A 25,923-nucleotide genomic window follows, 5' to 3' on the forward strand; every position below is an offset into this window, starting at 1 on the left:
GCCAGAGAGTGGGCTCTGCTAGGAACTGCTAGGTTCTTCTCCATCCTAACACCAAACAGCATCCTTCAGAGTGAAACATGGGGACAGCTCCCACTGAAGTCAGAACTGAGGCACAGATACCGGCTGTCACCAGCATTATTCCTGGTAAGGGAGGGAGGGATGTAGGGTGGGTAGAAATTGTAAATAAGTACACCAGGTGAACAGGGTGCCGGGGGTGGGGACAGTATTGAGCCCCTTATAAGAGCTATCACATATCGAGTGACTGATCTGCCAGGCCGTGTGCAGTCTTCATGGCTCAATCTCCTTGAATCTTCACCTTAATGCAATGAGGCATTTTTGTAGACGAGAAAACGGAGGCTTGCAGAACGACTGTGCTTTGACTCGTGTTGCTCGGCTAATGGGTGGTAGAGTGGGCCTTGACCACGGATCTCCTCTTGAAGCTGAGCTCCTAACCACCCTGGTGTGGGGGGGGCTCTGACAGGTTTGCACACCAGCGGGTCCCTCACAGCACGGGACCTTCCAGAGACCCCAGTGTGGGCCACTCCCAGAAGGAGGGCAGAGAAACTCCTGGGGAGAGAAGGCTTCTGTATCTGGATGGGGTCACTCAGCAAGGGGGTCCTAGGGTAGAGCTCTGAAGGGCAGCAGGGCTTAGGGTCTTTCTGTAGCCCTGGCTTTATCTCATCTCTGCCTAGCAGATGTTTGGTGTTTTGTGGGGGTGTGCAAAAGCAAGTGGGCTCTAAATGGCCAAAAATCTGTTGTTTGAGCTACATGTAAAACAGTTGGATGGGTGAAAGTTTGAGTGTGGCGCCTGTGGGCTTTTGAGCCAACGGTGCAGCCTGTCGTGAAGAAGCAAAAGACATGGGGCCAGGGGACCAGCACCATCTCTGGCTTCCTGACACAATGAAGAAGCTACAGCCAGCGCTGTGATGGCCCACACAGCTGAGCAGTGTAGATGCCTCAGTACTTGGGTGCGGGGCAGCAAAATGGGGTCCTGGATGTTCTGACGTTCTGAGGAGCCATAGATGTTTCAGGAAAGCCCGCATTTTCTTTTTTTGTCCCATGATGTCGAGAAGAACCACCCTACTTGTGGGGCAGTGGTTCTGATTTTGGTCAGGAAGCCAAATCACCATTCCGATGTACTGTGGGCGGCTATCGGTTTTCACAGATCAGAAGGCAGTGCAATGAACTGACCATTCTTAGTGGGTTGAGCACCAGCCCGCTCTGTGTCTTGCAGGGCATGAGGTCTTCATCTGACACCAGCTCCCTGCCTGTGGCTGAGCAGAGGATCAGATAATAGACTTCCAGTGATAAAATGCCAGATACTTCTGTCTCAATCATGTATATATAAGGGACGTACAGTGGCCAAGGAGGTGTCCCCCATTTTCCAAAGGAGGGAATAGTGACAAGAGGGCTGTCCTGTCCTCTTCATGGTGCTTCATGAGCCCTTCCCACCTGCCCATTAAGAAACACTGAACATAAACATGTCTCCCAAGAACGTTTCTCCCTCTGTGGTGTGGTTGTACCCATTTGGTAGAGGCAGGAATGGAAGCCCGGAGAGGGTTTACCGCCTGTCCCAAATCCTAGTGAATGAGCTGGGCTCCAGCCTAGGTCTCTGGTTTCTCTGGCTTCTGACTCCAGTCACTTCCTGGTGTACCACTCCCCTGGGAGCTATCATCTGATGCCGGGCAGGGCCCAGTGGGGTTCTGGCCATTAGCATCTCATCAGGCCTCATCCTCCACAGACCGGGAGGCAGCCCTGTGGGAAATGGAGGAGCATCACCTGCAGGAGAGGCACCAACTGGTGAAGCAGCAGCTCAAAGACCAGTACTTTCTCCAGCGGCATGAGCTGGTGCGCAAGCACGAGAAGGTGAGGAGGTCCCTGGCTGGGCGGGCCACCAGGGCTGCCACAAAAAGAGCTGGGTAGGGTGGTGAGGCCACACTATGACGGGGAGCCCCTTGAATACGAGCTGTGCCCCCAAGAGGAGCCAGGTGTTGGTCATGGTGAGGCCCAGGGAGGTTCTTGGGATGTCCTGCCTCAGGTGGAGGGGCCAGGAATAGGGGAGACCATGCAGGGCAGCAGACGGGAGCTCCCTCATGGACTCCCTAGGGTGTGTCTTTCACTTTTTTCCCTTTTCCTTCATCTTTCCATTTTCCCCTTATCTCTTTCACATGCATTCCCTCAGAATGCTTTTAAGTCTCAACTTAAACACCACCTCTGCCAGGAAGCCTTCCTTAACCCCCTCAGACCAGGCAAGGGCCCCTGCTCTGTGTGGCCAGAGCACCCTCAACTTCTGTGTGATTGTCTGTCTTGGCTTGGTGCCCTTAGTGGGAACCGAGACAGACAAGCCGAGGTATGCATGTACAGTCAGTGGGTAGTTACAATTCCTAATCTAAATGCAGTGATGACGGTCAGCAGAGGGCTATGGCGGCTCTAACGAGGGTGCCCACCCTGGCTAGGAAGTCAGGGGAGGCTCCTTGGAGGAGATGATGGCCATGCCAAGTTTTGAAATACAAACATGTGTTAGGTGAAGGAAAAACTCAAATTTAGTAAGACTTTTAACTGACACCTGCCATCAAGAATGATGAACTGTCCCTGTTAGTGTACATTTTGCCCTGAAGTATTAGCTTTAATGGCCTGCCACCACAGATGATACAAGAAGGCATTTAGAAGGTAAAAATCCAAAACATTAACAAAAAGTAACATTTTCTGTTCTCACTTTAAAAATGAACAGTAGAAGTAAAATGATAGCAGCCTTGCTCTGCTGAGCATTTGGGGCCACATGGGGCCTGGGCCTCTCCTCACACCCCCCGGGGCCCAGAGCACACGTGGCCTCAGGCCCGGCTGGCTGTCCCCTCAGGAGCGGGAGCAGATGCAGCGCTACAATCAGCGCATGATGGAGCAGCTGAAGGTGCGGCAGCAGCAGGAGAAAGCACGGCTGCCCAAGATTCAGAGGAGCGAGGGCAAGACGCGCATGGCCATGTACAAGAAGAGCCTCCACATCAACGGCGCAGGCAGTGCCTCTGAGCAGCGCGAGAAGATCAAGCAGGTGGGGGCCCTGTGGGTGTGCTGCAGGTTTGGTGGGGCCTGAACCTTATATGGATGGGGGAATAGAAAATATAAGCTGCAGCACTGGGTCTTGGAGGAGGAGTGCCAGTCACACCCTCATCAGCCCCTGCTCTGCTGGACAGAGGAAGAAGCTTGCTCACGTTCCCTTTCGGATGCTGGTGCCTCAGTCCTGTGGCTTCCTCTGCTGGTAAACCCCTTCCTCTTGTCTACTAAGACGCCCCCTGCGTGTCACCCCTGAGTCTTGGGGACGTGGAGTCAGTGGCCGTGGGCCTATGTCACAACAACACAATGTTGTGTCCCCACCAGCCTGGGTCTCAACTCAGGAGGAGGGCATGCATAGCCTGAATGCTGTAGGGCACAACTCGGGTTGTGCACAAAGCAGCCCCTCTGACGGGTGGAGGTCGGTCCCCCGGCCAGGCCTGTGGCCCTCTGAGGCACTCACCCTCTCTCTGTTGCAGTTCTCCCAGCAAGAGGAGAAGAGGCAGAAGTCAGAGCGGCTGCAGCAGCAGCAAAAACATGAGAACCAGATGCGGGACATGATGGCACAGTGTGAGAGCAACATGAGTGAGCTGCAGCAGCTGCAGGTACAGCCCTCCCTGCCCCCCTTCTTGGACTGCCTCAGTTTCCCTCAAAGCAGTCCACTCTCAGGGACCAAAGACTCTCATCAAAGGAGCCTGGGCTAAGACCGTTTCCATCGTTCTGTGTAATATTGGCCAAATCCCATCCCCTCCCAGGCTGTGAACGGGTATGGGGTGGGGGTGAGAATTCCTACTTTGTAGGACTGGAGTGAGGCTCTGTACATGAGATAACTGACTGAAAGTGCCTTGCCTGGGGCCTGGCAGTGGCATGCTGCTGGATTTCTTGGTCATCACTGTGTCCTGGGACACGGTGTCCCAGCTATCCTCATACCAAAACTAGACATTATAAGTAAGGAGAACAGCAAACCACTCTCTCTCGTAAAGACAGATGCACAGATCCTCAACAAAATATTAGCAAATGGACTCCAACAACATATAAAAAGAATCCAAGTGGGCTTTATCCCAGGCTGACTCAACATTCAAAAATCAGTGTAATCCAGAACATCAACAAGCTAAACAAGAACCACATGATCACATCAACAGATGCAAAAAAGCATCTGACAAAACCCAACACTCAATCATGAGAACACTCTTAGTAAACTAGAAACAGAGGGCAACTTCCTCAATTTGACAAAGAACACCCACAAAAACCTACATCTCATACCATCCTTAATGGCAAGAGGCTCACAGCTTTCCCACTGAGATCAGGGAAGGGTATCCTGATGTTGTCAACCTCTTGGTGACCCCTTTCCCCGGGGAGATCCTGACCTCGTCAAGATTCCTGACTCCTGAGCTTGCCCCATGCCTGCGGGGCGCCACCCCAGGAGCTGGTACTTGGCGCCCCCTTGTGGTGGAGCAAGGCATTGCCATACCTGAGGGATGGGCCAACTCAAACCTCTGATTTCAGGAAATTGCTCAGGCTATTGGACCCATGTGGCAATTTCGGGAGAGGCAGAGAGGTGTGGAGAAAACATGACAGGCGCTGAAGCCTGTCAGGTAGGGACTCTGCCATTTGTTGCTGTGTGAATTTTAGCCAACCCCCTCACCTTCTGCATCTGTTTTCCTATCCCTGCCTCATGGAGTTACTGGGAGCATTAACTAAGAGAACCCATATAAAGTCCCAGGGGCCCAGCTCCTGGCAGGTCAAAGGTACTCCATGCTGCTAGGAGTACTGTTTCTAACTAAACCGATTTCTAAACTGTCAGAAGCCCAAAATGAAAATCCCCCAATAGGTTTCACTCTTCCAGCCCAAAACGTTGAGGTATCTGGATGAAGGCGCTTGTCCCTTACTTTATATTCTCTGTGAGGAATCAACAGGGACTTGTCCCTTTTGCCTATGAGAAATTCTACATAACTTTTGTGAGACGGATAACTTACCTCAGAGAACGGTAATGTTGGGAGTGTCTCATTCAGGTCCATGTCCTCATCCTTACTACAAATTTCTCCTGAAGAAATGACATACAATACAGAAGATTACATATATAGTGAATCTTAACTCTGGCTGCCATAATGAAATACCAGTCTGGGTGGCCTAAACAACAGTTTATTTTCTCACAATTTTGGAGCCTGGAAGATCAGCTTACCAGTGCGGCTGGGTTCTGGTGAAGCCTCTCTTCCTGGCTTGCAGATGGCTGCCTTCTTGCTTTCTCCTCACATGGAAGAGAGAAAGAGAAAGCAACCTCTTTAGTGTCTCTTCTAAGGACACTAATCCCATCATGAGGGCCCCACCCCTAGGACCTCAACTAAACTTAATTTTTTCCTAAAGGTCCCACCTCCAAATACCATCACACTGGGCATTAGGGCTTCAACATATGAATTTGGGGGAGACACAATTCAGTCCAAAGCACAAATACAATGCTATTTAAAATAGTGAAAATTAAGAGCAACCTAAGTGACCAGACATAGGGGAATGTTTAAGGAAACTTGATGAATCCACACTGTGGGATATTCTGTAGGCATTAAAAATGATTATGAAAAATGTTAATTCTTTGTAGAAATGTTTACATTATAATGTTAAGGGTTGGGGGAAGCAGGTTTCAGAAATGTATATACAGGGTGAGCTAAACAATATTGAGAACATCTAAACTGTTGCAGTGGTTTGCCTCTAGTGGTGGGATTAGGGGACTTATTTTTATTTATTGTTAATGTTTTATAGTTTTGTTAAAGTGACATATGTTCATGTTGAAAAATTCAAACAACGCAAAAAAGCACAAAGAAGAAAGCTGCAAATTACTGCAGATCCCATCACATAATAAGAATTATTAACAGGAATATTCTGAAATATTCCTCCAGGCATATCTTGGTATCTATGTACTTATAGAGTTTCATATAAATTATAATCAAGGAGAAGAAATAAGAAATGAACATAATGCTGGTGCCATCACGACTACAGCATGAGGTACGCTGCAGCCTTCTCCACCTCTGCCTTCTGAGTTTCTTACCTGTTCTGTCTGGAATTTGTTCCAGAATGAAAAGTGTCACCTCCTGGTAGAACATGAAACCCAGAAGCTGAAGGCTCTAGATGAGAGCCATAACCAGAACCTGAAGGAATGGCGGGACAAGCTTCGGCCACGCAAAAAGGTAACCATGTCTGGGCTTGTGGGCTCGGTGGTAGGCTCTTCTCCATGCTGAACCACAGGTGTCTGCCTACAATGTGAATACAGATATAAATAAGATACGGATTTATAGATTTACTTGAAGAAACTGGCTCATACAATTGTGGATGGCTGCTAAGTCTGAAATCTGCAGGGCAGGTTGCAGGTTGGAGACCCAGGGAAGAGTTGATGTTGCAGTTTTGAGTCCCAGGGCAGTCTAGAGGCAGAATTCCTTTTTCCTTAGGGGAACCTCAGTCTTAAGGCCTTCAACTAGTTGGACGAGGCTCACTCACATTAGGGAGGGTAATCTGCTTTCCTCAGAGTCTACTGAGTTAAATATTAATCACATCTAAAAGTTTCTTCCCAATGACATCTCCATGGGTGTTTGACCAAACAACTGGGCACCATGGTCTTGCAAGGTTGACACACAAAATTAACCATTACAGGTCCTCAGTGTGGTCAGTTTTAAAGTGGATGTGAATATTGTGGGGTGTGATGCAAAAAGTTATTAGCCAGCTCATAGAACAGACCAAGGACATACTCCTTTCCTTCCACTCCTAAACTCTCTGAGGAGAGAGCTACCCCCTAATTGCCCTTGATCAGGTATCCTGAAGCCCTGAGGTTTGTTCCACCATCATACAACCGCTCTGCTTGTTCTAACTGTGCTCTGGACAAGAGGCAGCTGCCCAGCTCAGCTGTCTAATGGCCTTGGGAGTCCTTGAAGTGAGGCTTCCCTATCTGTGCTAATGGAGCTTTTTGTCTGGAAGCTGGCCACGGTCCCAGACCTTCCTCTTAGCAGGCCTATGTTTATCATTTTCTCTAATCACGGCCTGTTGGGACTTTTGAAATCAATAATGCTCCTGCTGACATAGGTTGACTCTGGTATCAGGAAATAAATGTTCACCTGGTTCTCTTATGTGGGTGTTCTATATCCTTGGCACATCCTGAGAGAGAGTTTGAAAATGAATGATCATGTTGCCTCTAGCAACTGCCTCATTATTTCCAGGGCACCTGGATTTAGGGGAGGTACCACAGTGTATGTCTTGGGAGCTGCATTGGATTTTGCCTGTGGGGCTGCTATTATGCAGAATTCTTTTTTTTAAAAGATTTTATTTATTTATTTGAGAGAGAGAGAGAGAGAGAGAGAGAGAGCACGAGAGGGAAGAGGGTCAGAGGGAGAAGCAGACTCCCCGCCGAGCAGGGAGCCCAATGCGGGACTCGATCCCGGGACTCCAGGAGCATGACTTGAGCCGAAGGCAGTCGCTTAACCAACTGAGCCACCCAGGCGCCCCTCAAATAAATAAAATCTTAAAAAAAAAAGTCTGCTTCTCCCTCTGACCCTCTTCCCTCTCGTGCTCTCTCTCTCTCTCATTCTCTCTCTCTCTCTCTCAAATAAATAAATAAAATCTTTTAAAAAAAAAGATTTTATTTATTTGAGAGAGGGAGACTACAAGCGGTGGGGGAGGGGCAGAGGGAGAGGGAGAAGCAAACTCCCCGCTGAACAAGGAGCCTGATGCAGGACTCGATCCCAGGACTCTGGGATCATGACCTGAGCCAAAGGCAGACACTTAACCAACTGAGCCACCCAGGCGTCCTTTTTTGCAGAACTCTTTGTAGAACCATCTGTCATCAGCTATCTGGGTTACTGTTGGAACACTGAACCAGAAGTCATATAAATGTTTTTTTCTTGCATTATAATCTACAGTCCTGAGCTATACAGGGGCAGGGGAGATGACTGTACACTGCAGAATAGTTTTAGAAAAATTCAGACTTACTTCTTTCAAGTAAGTACAGAATATCTGGTAGTGGCAATAAAGTGTTGCTTGGGTGACAGTGAACACAGAATATGGCCTCAGACAAGTCTTCCCTTTCAACCTTGCTTTTTAGGGCTACAAAATGTAGATAACATTTCTTCCCTTAAAGCAAGTGTTAGTAAACTATTGTCCATGGGCCATATCTGGCCTACCATCTATATTTATAAATAAAGTTTTATTGGAACACAGCCAAGCTCATTTGTTTACATATTGTCTCTGGCTGATTTTGCACCACAACGGCAGTTGAGTAGTTGTGACAGAGACCTCACAGCCTGCAAAGTTGAAAATATTTATAATCTGGCCCTTTACAGAAAAAAGGTGACAGACTCATATAGATGACTATATGTGGTAGGTATAAGAGACCTACCTATAGTGCTTCAGAGCACAGGCTTTGGAGTAAGACACGCATGTAGTACAGTCCTGACTCCCCTATTACTAGCTGTGAAACCCTGGGCAAGTTGCTAAACCTCTCTGCTCAGAAAGTGGTAGCTATGATAATTAAATTGTTATTGCTATAGCAGAGGTCACAAACTGAAATTGGCTTATAGGTGTTAGGTTTGGCCAACATAAAGAAATCTCAACATTTTTTTGAAAGTTGCCAACCTTGGGGCACCTGGGTGGCTCAGTCGGTTGAGCATTTGCCTTCAGCTTGGGTCATGATCCCAGGGTCCTGGGATCAAGCCCCGCATCAGGCTCTTTGCTCAGTGGGGAGCCTGCTTCTCCCTCTACCTGCCATTCCCCCTGCTTGTGCTGGCGTACTCTCTCTCAAATAAATAAATAAAATCTAAAAAAAAGAAAAAGAAAGTTGCCAACCTTTAAATTAAGTACAGGCATACCTGTTTTACTGTACTTCACAGACAATTGTGTCCCCCCCCCCCAAACTAATGGTTTGTGGCAACCCCATGGTGAGTATATCTATCAGTGTCATTTTTCCAATAGCATTTGCTTACTTCATGTCTCTGTGTCAGATTTTGGTAATTCTTGCAATATTTTAAACTTTTCATTATTATTTGTTGATCAGTGATCTTTGATGTTACTATATAATTGTTTTGGGGTGCCATGAAACTTGACCACAAAAGATGGTGAACTTCAAGTCTCAATAAATTTTAAGAAGACTGAAATCATATCATGCATCTTTTCCAACCACAACAGTATGAGACTGGAAATTAATCACAAGAAGAAAACTGAAAAAACACGAAGATGTGAAGGCTAGACAACATGTTACTGAACAAGCAATAGGTCAACGAAGAAATCGAAGAGGAAATAATAGACACAAATGAAAATGAAAACACAATGATTCAAAATCTTTGGGACAGAGTGAAAGCAGTTGTAAGAAGAAAATTTATAGTGATACTGGCTTATCTCAAGAAACAAGAAAAAAATCTCAGTCTAACCTTATGTCTAAAGGAGCTAGAAAAGAACAAAGTCAAAGGTTAATAGAAGATAGGAAATAACAAAGATTAGAGCTTCAAATGAAATTGAGACTAATAAATAAACCAATAGAAAAAAAAATCAATGAAAACCAAGAGCCACTTCTCTGAAGAGTTAAACAGAACGGATAAACCTTTAGCCAGTCTGTCAGGAAAAAAAGAGAAAGGACTCAAGTAAATAAAATCAGAAATGAAAGAGAACATCCAGCACAACAGAAATATAAAGGATTATAAAGAACAGTACAAAACATTACATGCCAACAAACTGGACAACCTAGAAGAAATGGATAAATTCCTAGAGACAATCTTCTAAACTGAATCAGGAAGAAATAGAAAATCTGAACAGACCAATTATTAGGAATGAAATGAAATTGGTAATCAAAAAAGTACCAACAACAACAACAACAAAAAGCCCAGGGCCAGATGGATTCACAGTGAATTCTACCAAACATTTAAAGAAGAGATTATTTTCCTCAATCTATTCTAAAAAATAGAAGAGCAAAGAAAGCTTCCAAGTACACTCTAGGAGGCCAGAATTAATCCGTATACTAAAACCAAAGACACTAAAAAAAGAGAAAACCACAGGCAATATCCCTGATGAACAAAGTGCCAAAATTCTGAACAAAGTATTAGCAAACCACATTCAACAAGGATCATTTACCATCATCAAGTAGGATTTTTTTCTGGGGATGCAAGATCAGTCAATATGATACATATCAACAAAATGAAGGATAAAAGTGATATGATCATCTGAGTAGATGCGGAAAAAGCTTTAACAAAATCCAGCATCAGTTGGTGATAAAAACTCTCAATAGAGTGGGTTTACAGGGAACATACCTCAACATAATAAAGGTCATATATGAAAAGCCCACAGCAAACATCATAACTCCATGGTAAAAAATTGAGAACTTTTCCTCTAAGATCAGGAATAAGACAAGGAGAGTGCGCCCACTCTCACAACTTTTATTCAGCATAGTAGTGAGAATCCTAGCCACAGCAATGGGCTAAAAAAAAGATTAAATACTTCCTTACCAATTTGGATGCCTTTTAACTGTCACTATTTGCAGATGACATAATACTATACATAGAAAACCCTAAAGACTCCACCAAAAAAAAACTATATTAGAAGTACTAAATCAATTCAGTAAAGCTGCAGGACACAAAATTAATACACAGAAATTGGTGGTATTTCTATATACTAATAACATAGTAGCAATAAAGATAAATTAAGAAAGCAATTCCATTTATAACTGCACCAAAAAGAATAAAATACCTAGGAATCACCCAAACTATAAGACATTGATGAAAGAAATTGAAGATGACAAAAACAAACGGAAAGATATTCCATGCTCATGGGCTGGAAGAATTAACACTGTTAAAATGTCCATATGCTCCAAGCAATCTACAGATTCAATGCAGTCCTATAGAAATACCAACAGTATTTTTCACAGGACTAGAATAATACTAAAATTTGTATGGAACCAAAAAGACCCCAAATAGTGAAAGAAATCTTGAAAAATAACAAAGCTGGAGGTAACAGGATCTCAGATTTCAACATACACTACAAAGCTGGAATAACCAAAACAGTATGGTACTGACACAAAAATAGACACACAGATCAGTGGAACATAATAGAACCCAGAAATAATCCCACACTTATATGGTCAATTAATCTATGACAAAGGAGGCAAGAATATACAATGGGGAAAAAGACACTCTCTTCAATAAATGGTGTTGGGAAAACTAGACAGCCATACAAAAGAATGAAAATGAACCACTTTCTTATACTACATATAAAAATAAACTCAAAATGGATTAAAGACCTAAATGTGAGACCTGAAATCATAAAAATCCTAGAAGAGAGCAGAGGCAGTAATTTTTCTAACATAGGCTGTAATAGTATTTTTTTCTAGGTATGTCTCCTAAGGCAAGGGAAACAAAAGCAAAAATAAACTATTGGGACTTCCTCAAACTAAGAAGCTTTTTGCATAGCAAAGGAAACCATCAACAAAATGAAAAAGCAGCCTACTGAATGGGAAAAGATATTTGCAAATAATATGTCTGAGAAGGGGTTAATATCCAAAAATACATAAAGAACTTAAACAACCACCAAAAAACCCCAAATAGTAAATGGGTAGAGGACATGAATAGACATTTTTTCCAAAGACAGACATTTGACCAACAGATACATGAACAGAGATGTTCAGCATCATTAATCATCAGGGAAATGCAAATCACACTTGATCTTAGCCAAAAGGCCGAGAAGCAACTGGGGAAATGCAAATCAAAACCACAAGCAGGTATCACCTTGCACCTTTCAGAATGGCTCATATTAAAAAGACAAGAAATAACAAGTATTGACATGGATGCAGAGGAAAAGGAACTTTTGTGCACTGTTGGTGGAAATGTAAGTTGGTGCAGCCACTGTGGGAAACAGTATGGAAGTTCCTCCAAAAATTAGAAATAGCATATGCTCCAGTAATTCCATGATTGGGTATTTAGAAAACAAAACAAAAACATTAATTTGGGAAAAGATATGTGCACCCCTATGTTTATTGCAGCATTATTTACAATAGTCAAGATAGGGAAGTAACCCAAGTGTCCATCAGTAGATGAATGCATAAAGAAGATGTGATACACACACACACTGGAATATTAGCCATGAAAAATGAGTTGTTTTTTTTTTTTTTGCCATTTCAGACAATGTGAGGGTATTATGCTAAGTGAAATAAGTCAGACACACAAAGAAAAATATAGTATGTTTCACTTATATGTGGAATCTAAACAGAACAGAGTAGACAAAAAGCAGAAACAAACCCATAAGTATAGAGAACTGATGGTTGCCAGAGAGGAGAGGGTGAGGGGATGGACAAAAATGGGTGAAGGGGAGTGGGAGATACAAGCTTCCAGTTGTAGAATGAATAAGTCACAGGGATAAAAGTTGCAGCATTGGGAACATAGTCAAGAGTATTATAATAGCATTATGTGGTTACAGATGGTAGTTACACTTGTGCGGAGCATAGCATAATATATAGACTTGTCAAATCACTGTGTTGTACACTTGAAACTAATGTAACATTGTGTGTCAACTATACTTCAAGAAAATAAATCATAAAATATACTTTAGGAAAAAAAATAAGATGGCCAATTGTGTATCTTATGACTGACTGCTCCATTGACTGGCCATTCCCCTGGCTCTCTCCCTTTCTCCTCAGGCCTTATTCCATGAGACACAGTAATATCAAAATTATGCCAGTTAATAACCCTACAGTGGCCTTGCAGTGCTCAAGTGAAAGGAAGAGTTGCACGGCTCTCACTTTAAATCAAAAGCTAGAAATAATTAGGCTTAGTGAGGAAGGCAGTGTTGAAAACTGAGATAGGCGAAAATCTGGCCTCTTGCACCAAACAGTTATAGTCAAGTTGTGAACGCAAAGGAAAAGTTTTGAAGGAAATTAAAAGTACTACTCTAGTGAATACATGAATGATAAGAAAGCCAAACAGCCTTATTGCTGAAATGGAGAAAATTTTTGTAGATCAAACCAGCCACAAATTCCCCTAAGCCAAGATCTAATCCAGCGCAAGGCCCTACCTGTCTTCAATTCTGTGAAGACTGAGAGGTGAGGAAGCTGCAGAAGAAGAGTATGAAGTTAGCAGAGTTTGGTTCATGAGGCTTAATGGAAGGAGCCGTCTCCAGAATACAAAAGTGCAAGGTGAAACAGCTAGTGCTGATGTAGAAGCAGCTGCAGCAAGGTATCCAGAAGATGTAGCTGAGATAATTCATGGGAGTGGCTACACTAAATAACAGATTTTCAATATATAGATGAAACAGCCTTCTGTTAGAAGAAGAGTTTATAGCTGGAGAGAAGTCAGTGCCTGCCTTCAAAACTTCAAAGGATAGGCTGACTCTTATTATGGGCTAGTGCAACTGGTGACTCTAAGTTGAAGCCAATGCTCATTTACCATTCCAAAAATCCTAGGGCCCTTAAGAATTATGCTAAATCTACTCTACCTTTGTTCTCTAAATGGAACAGCAAAGCCTTGATGACAGCATATCCATTCACAACATGGTTTACTATTTTAAGCCTACTGTTGAGACCTACTGCTCATTGGCAATGCACCTGGTCACCCAAGAGCTCTGATGGAGATGTACATGATTGATGTTTTTTTGTTTTTGAGAGAGAGAGAGCACGAGCGTGTGTGAGCAGGGGTGGGGGGTGCAAAGGGAGAGAGAGAGAATCTTAAGCAGGCTCCATGCCCAGCACAGAGCTCAACGTGGAGCTCGATCTCACGACCCTGAGATCATGACCTGAGCTAGAAACCAAGAGTCCGGACACTTAACTGACTAAGCCATCCAGGCACCCCTAATGAGGTTGGTGGTGGTGGTGGTTTAAAAGATTAATGTTTTCATGCTTGCTAACACAATATCCATTCTGCAGCCCATGGGTCAAGAGTAATTTTGACTTTCAAGTGTCATTATTTAAGAAATACATTCGTGAGGCTGTAGCTGCCATAGACAGTAATTCTTCTGATGGATCTAGGCAAAGTAAGTCAAAAACCTTCTAGAAAGGATTCACCGTTCTAGATGCCATTAAGTACATTCGTGATTCATGAGAAAAGGTCAAGATATCAACATGAACAAGAGTTTGGAAAGAAGATGATTCCAACCGTCATGGATGACTTTGAGGGGTTCAGGACTTCAGTGGAGAAAATAACTGCAGACGTGGTGGAAACAGCAAGACGAACTAGAAGTGGAGCCTGAAGGTGTGGCTGAAATACTGCAATCTCAGGACAAAACTTAAATGGATGAGGAGGTGCTTCCTATGGATGAACCAAGAAAGTGGTTTCTTGAGATGGAATCTACTCTCGGTGAAAGATTTTTGAAATGACAAAAAATTTGGAAATATCGCATGGTTAGTTGATAAGGCAGAGGCAGGGTTTGAGAGGACTGACTCTAATTTTGAAAGAAGTTCTACTGTGGGTAAAATGCTGTCAGATGGCATCACATGCTACAGAGAAATTGTTTGTGAAAGGAAGAGTCAGTCGATGTGGCAAACTTCACTGTTGTCTTATTTTTAAGAAACTGCCTTGTATGTGTACTTCAATAATAAAAACTAAGAAATAACTACACTTAGCATGGCAAACATAGCATAGTGTACAGCATTGTCGAATCACTATGTTGTACACCTGAAAGTAATATAAATGTTGTCAATTATACTTCAATAATAAAAAAATATTGCCACAGCCACCCCAATCTTCAGCAACCACCTTGTTCAGTCAGCAGCCATCAATCCTGAGGCAAGACCCTTCACTAGCAAAAACATTATGAATTGCTAAAAACTCAGATGATGGTTAGCATTTTTTAGCAATAAAGTACATTTTAATTATGGTGTGTACATTTCTTTTTAGACCATGCTGTTGCACATTTAAGACTATAGTATGCTATAAACATAACTTGTTTTGGTAAACATGATTTTTATATGCACTAGGAAATAAAAAAATTCATTCAACTTACTTTATTGTGATATTTGCTTTATGGAGGTAGTCTGGAACCAAACCCACAATATCTGCAAGGAATGTCTGTGTAAGGATATTATACATAAAAATCCTAAGTTTCAGTTTCTTTTGAAAACCCAGGAGCTCTAGCAACACTGGGTTTGTCATACCACATGACAGACATCAGCTGGAGCTAAGAAGAAACCACCTTCTTCAGACATAGCATGTGCTCTTCACCGCACCACCGTCCCCACCACTCCTCACTGCCTCCACCTAGCTGTCTTCACTTACTCAGTTCGTTTGGCTGCCTCCCACAGGCACTGGATCTTGTAACTTCTGTTACAAAAGCTTAAAACAGTACTACTTTTACCTTGCTTATATATAATGTTTGCTTATCACGAACACTTTAATATTAATACATCCAGCAAAGGAGAACTTGAGCCAAGAATCTGTGTGAATTACCAGAAATTTCAAATCCGTCAAGTCCAAGATGAGGCATGACTTCAAATACCTTGCCTGCCTTCACACGGACATCCTATAACAGATTGGAAAGATTGGTATTGTGATCCAGTGTCCCTTCCCCATCTCTCCTTGAAGTATAGAGAACTCACTAGAATTTAGTACTACTAAAGGAGTAAGAGCATAAGGGAGGATCTGGTAATTATTTGTTGAGACTATTTCAGGGCATTCAAAGAATAGTCTTAAAAAGAGACACATAATAGGGGCGCCTGGGTGCCTCAGTTGGTTAAGTGTCCGACTCTTGATTTCAGTTCTGGTCATAGGGTCCTGAGCTCAAGCTCCAAATCAGGCTCCCTGCTCAGTGGGGAGTCTGCTTGTCTCCCTCTCCCTCTGCCCTTCCCCCTGCTCGTTCTCTGTCTCTTTCTCTCAAATAAACACGTAAATCTTAAAAAAAAAAAAAAAAAAAGACACATAATAGAAGGCTGGTCAAATCCTGTGAGCATAGTTACTTCTTAGTGAAAATAAGGAAATCGGGCTGATGGTCAGATGCTTAATAATGAAGCCACGTTTACTGTGCATCTCGGGTGTGTGCCCGGCCTTGCAGATGGTGGACCACAGTGTTTCAGAGCTTTAACTCTGAAGTTAGAGGTAGGTTCCCATCTTGGCTGTGCCCCTAGCTAGCTGAGTAACCAGGGGCAAGTGATCTAAGCTCTCTGAGCTTAAGTTTCTCCACCTATAAGATGGAAATAATAGTATCTGTCTCATAGGGTGAAGACTGAATAAGATGTAATGCACTTAGCATAGCACTTGACATGTAGAAGTACTCAATAATTATGAACCATTAGTTTTTAGTTTAATCCTCACAACAGCCCTGCTAGATAGGTAGTGATACTGCCATTTTACAAAGGAAGAAAGGTGATATGTGAAGGCCACACAGCTGGTAATAAGAAAGCTGAATTTGGTATGACTTTAAAGCTCATGTTCTTTCCAGTACACTTTGCTTCCCTTTTTAATTGAATGCCTATTACTGGAGACCCCTCAAGACATTTTTCTGGTAGGATCCAATTTATCTAGATAAACTTGCATGTGCCCCAGGGAAGCTCCTGCAGTAATGGTCAACTAGACACTCTGCTTCTGTTTTTATAACACACAGAACCCCTGTCTTACCACAAATTTTCAGAATCAGAATCTCAGGGGGTGGTGTGAAGGCACATGTATTTTAAAAACAATGCCCTGGATGACCTCTGTGGGGCAGTGCTCTCATTAGGAACACTATGTACTTGGACATTCTGCCCCCACCAACCCCCACCCCCCCACCTCCCTGCCTCCTGCTGTTAAATCTGTCCATTTTCTACCTTGGGTCTTTCTCCATTCATTTGGCTGTTTTCCTGCCAGGAGACTGGCATCTGCCCCCTTTCCCCCCCTCACTGAGTTGGCATTCACCAAACACTAGCCCTTGGCCCACAGCAAACTCCTGTATGCTGTGGCAGAAGGAAGCAAGAGGTGGTACCTATCTTCTGGGTGACCGGCTCTGGGAAAGGAAAGAGGGAAGACTAAGTTACCATGCACTAAAGGCCCGGAGGGTGGGCGAGTTTCCAGAGAAGGCCACTTTGGTGGGGGTCCTATAATTGGGAGACCTGTCCTATGGGATCTGACTGAACTCTGTCTGCCCTCTTTCTGTCCTAGGCTCTGGAAGAAGATCTGAACCAGAAGAAGCGAGAACAGGAGATGTTCTTCAAAATGAATGAGGAGACAGAATGCCTGAACCCTACCACCCCAAATAAGGCCACCAAGTTCTTCCCCTACAGCTCTGTGGATACTTCTTAACAGCCAGCTGGGGCTGGGGCTCCAGGGTGGGGGGCTTCCAAGGCCCACCCATTCTCTGTGAACAAGTAACTCAGGACCCCCCCTTCCCTCTTGCTTCCATGACAACTTGAATCCAGCCCCTTGCCTTGTGCTACCCCAGCTGTGCCCAACAGACTCATGCTAGTGTTCCTTAATTCTCGCTCTCTTATGGCGGGCGAGGTTTTATGATGTGTGGCCTGATCCTAATGTATGTCCTGTTTGAGCCCCACATCTCTCCAAGTTGTCAGTGACCTGGGCTGCTAGTGGGGTCAGGGTCCAGGAGGAATGGTGTTCTGCAGCCTTGAGGCCCTCTTGTTTGCCGAAACACCCGTTTTGCTGTCTGTGGGCACAAAGTGCTGCCGCTGGTTATGATGAGTTTGTCCATATTGTGATTCTTGCCAGCTTTTCAGCCATTCCTTCTAGTATCAGACAAAAACCATGACTCTTAGCAGACCTTTTGGTTCCTAGTGAAGCCCACCCTGCAGCCAGCTGCTCAGGGGGTGCCCTCATCCTTCCAGTAACCCCCGATTTACTTTTCTCTTGAGACAAGGCCATATCTACAACAGTGGGATCGAGGAGAGCCTGAACTGTTCATTCTGCTGGTCTTGGGTGTTTCGTGCCATCTTGTGCCCCCCCCCGCCTTACCTGACACATCTGCATACACATACATAGGGCTTGGCTCCCTGGCATTACCCAGGCTTGCCTCTGCCCTAGGCCTCTTGTGCCAGGTGGGTTGAAACACATTCACTGCCTGAGCCTGTGCCACCGAGCATGTGTAGGTGAAGCCACTGGTGTGAAGCGTGCTGGGTGCTGGCATAAATGGTACAGGCTGAGCTGCCAGTCTGTGATTCCCTTTGGCCCCCAAATAGGCTCCTGTGTTCAGGGGTAAATTCCGCACCACACAAGACTGTGCTTAGGCTATTGCTGTCTCACGCCTGCCCATCCTGGCTGCCGGTGATATGGGAAGGCTGCTTCCCTCTAGCAGGAGTCTGGCCTTACACTGGAGACACCGGCTGGTGGTCACTGGGATTTCTGTTGAGGAAGAAAAAGCCTCAAGGAGAAATGTAATGCTTCCTGTCCCCAGCAACACAGCGGATGCAAAGCTTCTGTATCTCAGATGGAATCCTGGGCCTTTGGGTTACTCAGCTGGCCTCCAACAGATTCTGATTCCCACAGGCTGCTGGATGTAGATAACCTGGTAAAAGTCATGCTTAAACAGGCATTCAGTTTATCTACAAAGAAAACTTTGTTCACTTTGATTTCTAACTTGAAACAAATATAAATGAATGGCTTCGATAGGAAGATACCTGCTTTAAAACAAAACCGAAGGTAATTTTGAGGAATCCCATGGATGATATATTAAGTCTGGGTACCATTTTGCTGGTGATGGAGTGGCTAAGATCCAGGGACGATGTTTTCCTTCACTCCTAAATGTTTAAGGTTTGATGCTTGGTCCTAAAGCAATTCTCTTGAAGTTTTTGTGGTGCTGGTTAGAACTGGATCTTGGGGAGGGTGGGTAGCCATGCAACAAGAAGAGACTCGGGGTTCCCAAGGCTTATGTATACAGTGAAGATGCTCTGGGGGCTGTGGGAAGGCAGGGGTCCTCTTAAGCTGGCGAACATTCAGCTTGTCTGCTTCAGTATTTGACCCAGATGGGACAGTTTTCTCGTCTCATACATGTGAGATAAGGGAAACCATCGTCCCCTTCTATTCCTTTTGGTGCACAGGTACTGGGAAAATGTGAACTAGCAGCAGTGTAATTACAGAACATTGACAGAGTTCCACCAGACAAGGCCAGCACTGGCAAATGGTCAGGCAGGGCTGATACTGGCTTTGTTTACAATATTGCCTTTTGCAGCCTGGGGTGTGAGAGAGAGTATTCAGGTGAAATGCCACGGTTCAGATGAAAGTCTTTGATCATTCCCCTATTTGGCTCATCATTTACATGACTTAAGGATTTGCTCCTTCCCTGTTCCGTGCTGCCCAAGGCCTGATAGCTCCCTTGTCTTTTCTGGAGAGGGGCTGGTTGGGTCCTCCAGCCTCATGATGGAGCCAGCGTGCATACCCATCAGTGAGAAGGCCCACACAGTATTCCTCATGCCCTGTGCTAATGTTTCCTCTGTAAGGGACAGATGGAACTGTTCCTCGTTTTCAGTCTGTTTTTGGCAGAGTAAATATAACTAACTTATATTTTCCCTTTATAAAGGATAGAAGTTATTTTTATGTCATTTCAAAACTTTATACAGAACTTTTGTAAAATTTTCTCTGCAAACTTTAACTGCAAGAATGTAAATATGCTTCTAATAAAACAACAAGGTGAGAGACTATTTGCATTTGTGGTTGTTCTCTTAGATCAGGGTGGAAACAGCAGGGCAAACTTATCCACATCTGCCAGGCGAGAAAGGGTTTACTACCTCTCTGAGTCACACAGCCAGTCAGACTTTGGGGTGGGTTTCTGTTTTGTAAGAAGTTATGTGTACGTGTGTGTGTGTGTGCGCGCGCGCCTTCTACAGACATTTAACAACATTAACATTCTCATTAACATCAAACCCCAGGAGTTTTCACATGTTAGCTTATTAAATCCTTTTAACAACCTGTGAGGAAAACCTTGTCATTCCTATTTTATAGACGAGGAAATGGACACAGCAAGGGGAAGGTTGGGCCAAACTTCACAATACTGGTAAATGATGCCTATGAAATTCAAACTTAGACCTAGAGGTGCTGTTTCCACCACACCTCCTCTCCTACTTGCAGCTGCCCATTACACACTCAGTAAGAGTCACTGTATTTAAATGCATTTTTCCGCCATGCCTCTGAAGCCCCATTCAGGGGTTCCTAATCGAGTCCACAGACCTCCCCTATCACCAACAAGGGATCAGAGGGTAGAATTTAGGGTGTCTTTGTACCTGGATGGGAAAAGATTTGGTTTTTAGTTTGAGTAACCTCTAACTGAAATTCAGTACTTCCTGTCTGTATGGATGTAGGCAACCAACTCTAGTAGTATAAGCAGTCCCTGGGACTGTCCGCAGTAGAAATCAGAGATTTCATCTCACAAGACTGCTGTGCAGACATCTCAAAATTTTTGTTCATCACTTTGAAATAACAGTAGTTATTAGACATCACTAGATCCTGTTATGTAAGATTGAGATGTGTGTATCACATTATATATACATACATATCACATCTATAAGCAATATATGTTTTCTAACATTCTGATACCTACATTTCATTATGACTGTTTCACTTGTAATCTATGTGCTTTATATTGTAGATCTGACAATACTATTCTTAGAAGCGTTTTACATTCTTTATGGAATGCCTTAAAATTAAGGACCCCTACTTTGTCTGCAGCCCTGAGCTGTCACTGTCCTAAAAACCTACTGACCAGCAGGTGGCGGTCCACTGTCAGGGTATCCCATAGGTCTGTGAACTCAGTGTGTTGGGAGGTGGGGGTGCAAGCAGACCAGTAGCTGGCATGCCTCCCATTAAGGGACAGAAAAGTGACTGGAATTCCCAGGAAAAAGGATTTATGAAACAGGTGAAGAAGAAATGCATCAAGGGATACATGGAACTTGAGAAATGAGATCATTCCACTTGAACTGATACCACTTATGTACTATGTGCTAGAGATGCTGAAATGAGTAAGACATTGACATTGCCTTCAAAATACTTGCCCTGCCGAGGAAACAGACCTGGAGAAGCAGAGCGTCTGTTCGGGCTGATGCAGCCTCAGAGAACCAGGAAAGAGCTACCAGAGGTGGGGACACTGAGTCTTGGAGGACAAACTACTATGTGCCAGAACACATTCAGGGCCTGGGGTATGAGTGGTTTATGAGCCATGAGGCTGGAGAGAACAGGGCCAGACCGGCATGCCTGGGCTCAGAGTGACCCTTTCCAACCCAAGGGCAGTAAGAAGTCTGGAAAGGAGTTTACTCAGGGGAAGGACAGTTGAAATCATGACAGTAGCAACTCAACAGACCAGCTGGGGAGAGAGAATGTTGACGTTGAAGTGAATGATGGCCTACAAAGGTTGGAGGCTTTAGGAAGGAATGGACAGACTGCAGGCTCCATAAGGGCAGGGAATAAGACTCTACCTGATCCCTAAACAGCCAGGTCCCAGCATGTTGCAACACTGAGATACTGTCTGGGCCCCTTGTGCCAGCAAGGGTCTGAAAAGGGAGCAGCGGCGATCTGGGGGCTGAAGACTGGATATATATTAACCCACTGTGGTATCAGAGATGTTGACTAGGTCTGATTAACCACTGTGTTGATAGTTAAAAACATCACTTCCAGTGATGGCAGACGAGGTAATTCAGACCAGTCCTCTAAAATTGAGGACAATTAGAAAAGCTCGGCAGAAATACTAAACATGTCTACTAGAAGGCACAAGAGATCTATAAGATAGTGAAGACTTAAAAAGTCAGGACTGAAGCAAGTACAGAAGGCCAAGGAGATGATTCTGGTATTTTACCCTGAGAGCATTTGCTGATCCTAGAGAGGGGACAAATCTGGAGCTGGCCAAAATGCCAGGATCTCTGCAAGGGGAGCTTGTACATGTAGTCAGTGCACTGGTCATGTCTGGTGCCCCAGTTTTGGGGGCTGCTTCCCACAGGATGCCTCTTGATTGCCTGAATCTGGGGACTAAGGGAGGGTTGTGTTCCAGCGTCCCTCCAGACTGTAACAATCAGTTCTTGGCAGACTACCACCCCCAAAACACTACTGCACAGACAGTAGACTGAAACACACCCCCAGTCTTTCTGTGAAAGAAGTGTGTATGTTTTTCCTGGAGCTTTTGCCTGAGGCACAGGCTTCCAGGTTTAGCACACATCTAGAGGCCTATGGAGATGCTCTCAGGGAATGTAGGCTGGGGGACACAACCTTTGTGCTCTCCCTCTGCCTTGTTCCGGCTCTCCAGTATCTCCCAGAAAGGAGAATATACACTTGTCTGGAGCCCTGATTTTTGCTAATGTCATCTATGGAACACCTCCAGATCACCTAGTCTGGTGGCTAGCAGGGTTCATGCTTGTGGTCCCACAGTACTATATATATTTGCATACTCAAAAGCTGCTACCTGAAGGTCTGGCTTCCAATCAGCCTGAATTTAGGTGCTGAGATCCTCCACTTTAGGGCAGATAGAACTTGGCACACCCCCAACAATGGGAGCTTTATATTAAAAATAAGACAGGCTGCTTGGAATCTTAAAGGTTCAAGAGCCTACCAAGAGCTAGACAAGGCTGAACAATAACACTCATTTCTTAAACAAGGCCACTCCTTTAAGACTGGAAGAGGTAGGTGTTTCACTTAATACATAGAAACAAACACAGAGTCAAGCAAAATCAGGAAACAGAGGAATATATTCTAAACAAAAGAATAAGATAAAACAGGAAAAAACCTTAATGAAATGTGTAAGTAATTTACTTGATAAAGAGTTCAAAGTAATGGTCATAAAGATGCTCACCCAATTTGGGAGATGAATGATGCTCACTCAACTTGGGAGAAGAATGGATGAACACAGTGAGAACTTTAACAAATGGATAGAAAACACGAGAAAGTACCAAATAAGAAGTCACAGAGCTGAAGAATACAATAATTCAACTGAAAAATACACTACAAGGGCTCAACAGCAAACTAGATGAAGCAGAAAAAAGATCAGTGAACTCAAACACAGAGTAGTGGAACTCCCCAGAGCAGCAAAAAGAAAAAAAGAATTTAAACAGTGAACATAGCTTAAGGGATTTATAGGACAACATCAAATGGACTAACATTTGCATTATAGAGGTCCCAGAAAGAGAAGAGAGAAAGGTGCAGAAATTTTTCTTGAAGAAATAAAGGTTCAAAATTTCCCTAACCTGGGGAAAGAAATGGACATACAGATCCAGGAAGCCAGAGAGTTCCAAAGAAGATAAACTCAAAATGACCCACACCAAGACAAATTATAATTAAAATGTCAGAAGTTTAAGACAAGGAGAGGAATCTCAAAAGCAGCAATAGAAAAATTTGTTAGGCACAAAGGAACCCCCATTAGACTATCAGCAGATTTTTCAGCAGAAACATTGCAGATCAGAGGGAGTGGCATGATACATTCAAAATGTAGGAAAAAAAAAAATCTTCCAACCAAGAATACTCTACTTATTATTTAGAATTGAAGGAGAGCTAGTTTTTTAGATGAGCAAGGCTAAAGGACTTCATCATTATTAACCTAACCTTAGAAGAAATGTTAAATGTACTTTTTAGCCTGAAAAGAAAGGGTGCCAATTAGTAACAAGAAAACATGAAAGAATAGATCTCACCGGAAAAGTAAATATATGGTAAAGGTAGTGGATTAATCACTTGTAAAACTAGTATGAAGGTTAAAGAATAAGTAGTAAAAATAACTGTAACTATGATAATTAGTCAAGTGATACACAAGATAAATGTAAAATTGTGACAACAAAAACATAAAACATAGGCTGGGGAGAGTAAAAACACAGAGCTTTAAAATGCATTCAAACTTAAGTTATTATCAATTTAAAACAGATTCTTATGAATATATGAATATGTTATATGCAAGCCTCATGGTAACCACAAAGCAAATACCTATAATAGATACAGAGAAGATAATAAGTAAGGAACCTGAGCATACCACTAAATAAAGTCATTAAGCCAAAAGGAAGACAGCAAGAGAAGAAAGAGATAAAAACTGCAAAACAACCAGGAAACAATGAACAAAATGACAATAGGTACATACCTATCAATAATTATTTTAAATATAAAAGGACTAAATTTTCCAATCAAAAGACAGAGAGTAGTTGAATGGATAAAAACAATAAAACCCATCCACATGGTGCCTACAAGAAACTCACTTCATATGTAAGGACACACACAGACTGAAAGTAGAGGGATAAAAAAGGATGTCCCACACAAATGGAAACCAAAATAAAATTGGGGTAGGGATATATAAATAAAACAACACTTCAGGGGCACCTGGGTGGCTCAGTCAGTTAAGCATCTGCCTTTGGCTCAGGTCATGATCTCAGGGTCCTGGGATCAAGGCCCGTGTTGGGTTCTCTGCTCAGCGGGGAGTCTGCTTCTCCCTCTGCCCCTCCCCCTGCTTGTGCTCACTCTCTCTCTTTCAAATAAATAAAATCTTTAAAAAAAAACCACTTTAAAACAAAGATTGTAATAAGAGACAAGGACATTACATAATGATAAAGGACTCAACTCAACAAAAAGATATAACTTTTGTAAATATTTATGCACCCGACACAGGAGCACTAAAACATACAAAGGAAATATTAACATACCTAAAGGGAGGGACATCTGGATGGCGCAGTTTGTTAAGTGTCTGACTCTTGATTTCAGCTCAGGTCATGATCTCAGGGTTGTGAGATTGAGCCCCGCATTGGGCTCTGCACTGGGCGTGGAGCCTGCTTAAGATTCTCTCTCCCTCTGACCTTCCCCAGCTCTCTCTAAAATAAATAAATAAATAGAAAAAAAGAAGAATTAAAACAAAACCAAAAAACATACCAAAGGGAGAAATAGCAAAATAATAATAGTAGGGGACGTTAATGTACCACTTACATCAATGGATAGATCATCCAGAGAGAAACTCAATAAAAAAACATTAGCCTTAAATAACATGTTAGACCATATAGATTTAATAGATATATATACAATATTCCATCCAAAAGCAACAGACAATGCATTCTTCTCAAGCACACATGGAACGTTCTCCAGGATAGATCACAGTTTAGTCCACAAAACAAGTCAATAAATTAAGGAGACTAAAATCATATCAAGTATCTTTTCCAACTGCAATGGTATGGAACTAGAAATCAATTACAAGAAGAAAACTGGAAAATTCACAACTATGTAGAGATTATACCACATGCTACTGAAAAACCAATGGGTCAAAGAAAAACAAGAGAAATTAAAAAAATACCTTGAGACTAATGAAAATACAATATCCCCAAATTTATGGGATGCAATAAAAGTAGTTCTAAGAGGGTAACTCATACTAATAAAGGCCTCTATCAAGAAACAAGAAAGATCTCAAATAAATGACATCTCAAGGAACTAGAAAAAGAAGAGCCCAAAGTTAGTAGAGGGTAGGATATAACAAAGATCAGAGTACAAATAAATGAAAGAGAAACTAAAAAACCAATAGAAAAGATCAATGAAACTAAGAGCTTGAAAAGGTAAAAATGGTAAACCATTAACTAAGCTTAGACTTATCAAGAAAAAAAGAAAGGGTTCAAATAAAATGAAAAAGGAGACATTACTGATACCACAGAAATACAAACATCATCAAAATGAACAACCTAAAAGGAAAAATTCCTAGAAATGTACAACCCTAGAAGACTGAATCATGAAGAAATAGAAAGTCTGAATATATCAATTACTAGTGAGGAGATTGAATCAGTAATAAAAAACCTCCCAACAAATAAAAGTCCAGGACTAGATGGTTTCACTGGTGAATTCTACCCATCCTAAGAATTAATACCAAACCTCTCAAACTCTTCTGAAAAACAGAAGGGGAGAGAAAACTTCCAAACTCATGTTGTGAGGCCAAATATTACCCTAATACCAAAACCAGATGAAGATTCCACAATAAAATTACAGGCCAATATCACTAATGAACACAGATGCAAAAATCCTCAACAAA

At 43.1% G+C, this 25,923-nt stretch overlaps 1 protein-coding gene and 1 long non-coding RNA gene across 4 annotated transcripts in view; one reads left to right on the forward strand and one right to left on the reverse strand.

The window, feature by feature from the left end:
* Positions 1 to 19,599, forward strand: part of STK10 (serine/threonine kinase 10) — a 117,734-nt gene extending 98,135 nt beyond the window's left edge. For both annotated transcript variants that reach the window (XM_027605305.2, XM_027605306.2), the window contains 5 exons: positions 1,742 to 1,866; positions 2,858 to 3,046; positions 3,525 to 3,650; positions 6,111 to 6,224; positions 17,121 to 19,599. In XM_027605305.2, coding sequence (XP_027461106.1) covers positions 1,742 to 1,866; positions 2,858 to 3,046; positions 3,525 to 3,650; positions 6,111 to 6,224; positions 17,121 to 17,261 — 695 coding nt within the window. In that variant the 3' untranslated portion in view covers positions 17,262 to 19,599. The remainder of the gene's footprint in view (positions 1 to 1,741; positions 1,867 to 2,857; positions 3,047 to 3,524; positions 3,651 to 6,110; positions 6,225 to 17,120) is intronic.
* On the reverse strand, positions 1 to 24,713 carry LOC113928952. Of its 2 annotated transcripts, none has more exons than XR_003522036.2 (5): positions 24,563 to 24,713; positions 6,086 to 6,290; positions 5,228 to 5,290; positions 5,022 to 5,089; positions 1 to 1,274 (listed from the first exon to the last, which is right to left on the reverse strand). It is a non-coding gene; the product is annotated as an uncharacterized LOC113928952 (long non-coding RNA). The 2 variants fall into 2 exon arrangements; XR_003522035.2 differs by having other exon boundaries at positions 5,228 to 5,293.
* Positions 24,714 to 25,923: the final 1,210 nt, after the last annotated feature.

Source organism: Zalophus californianus, chromosome 5, assembly GCF_009762305.2.
Source record: "Zalophus californianus isolate mZalCal1 chromosome 5, mZalCal1.pri.v2, whole genome shotgun sequence".
In the NCBI taxonomy this organism is placed as follows: Eukaryota; Metazoa; Chordata; class Mammalia; order Carnivora; family Otariidae; genus Zalophus; species Zalophus californianus.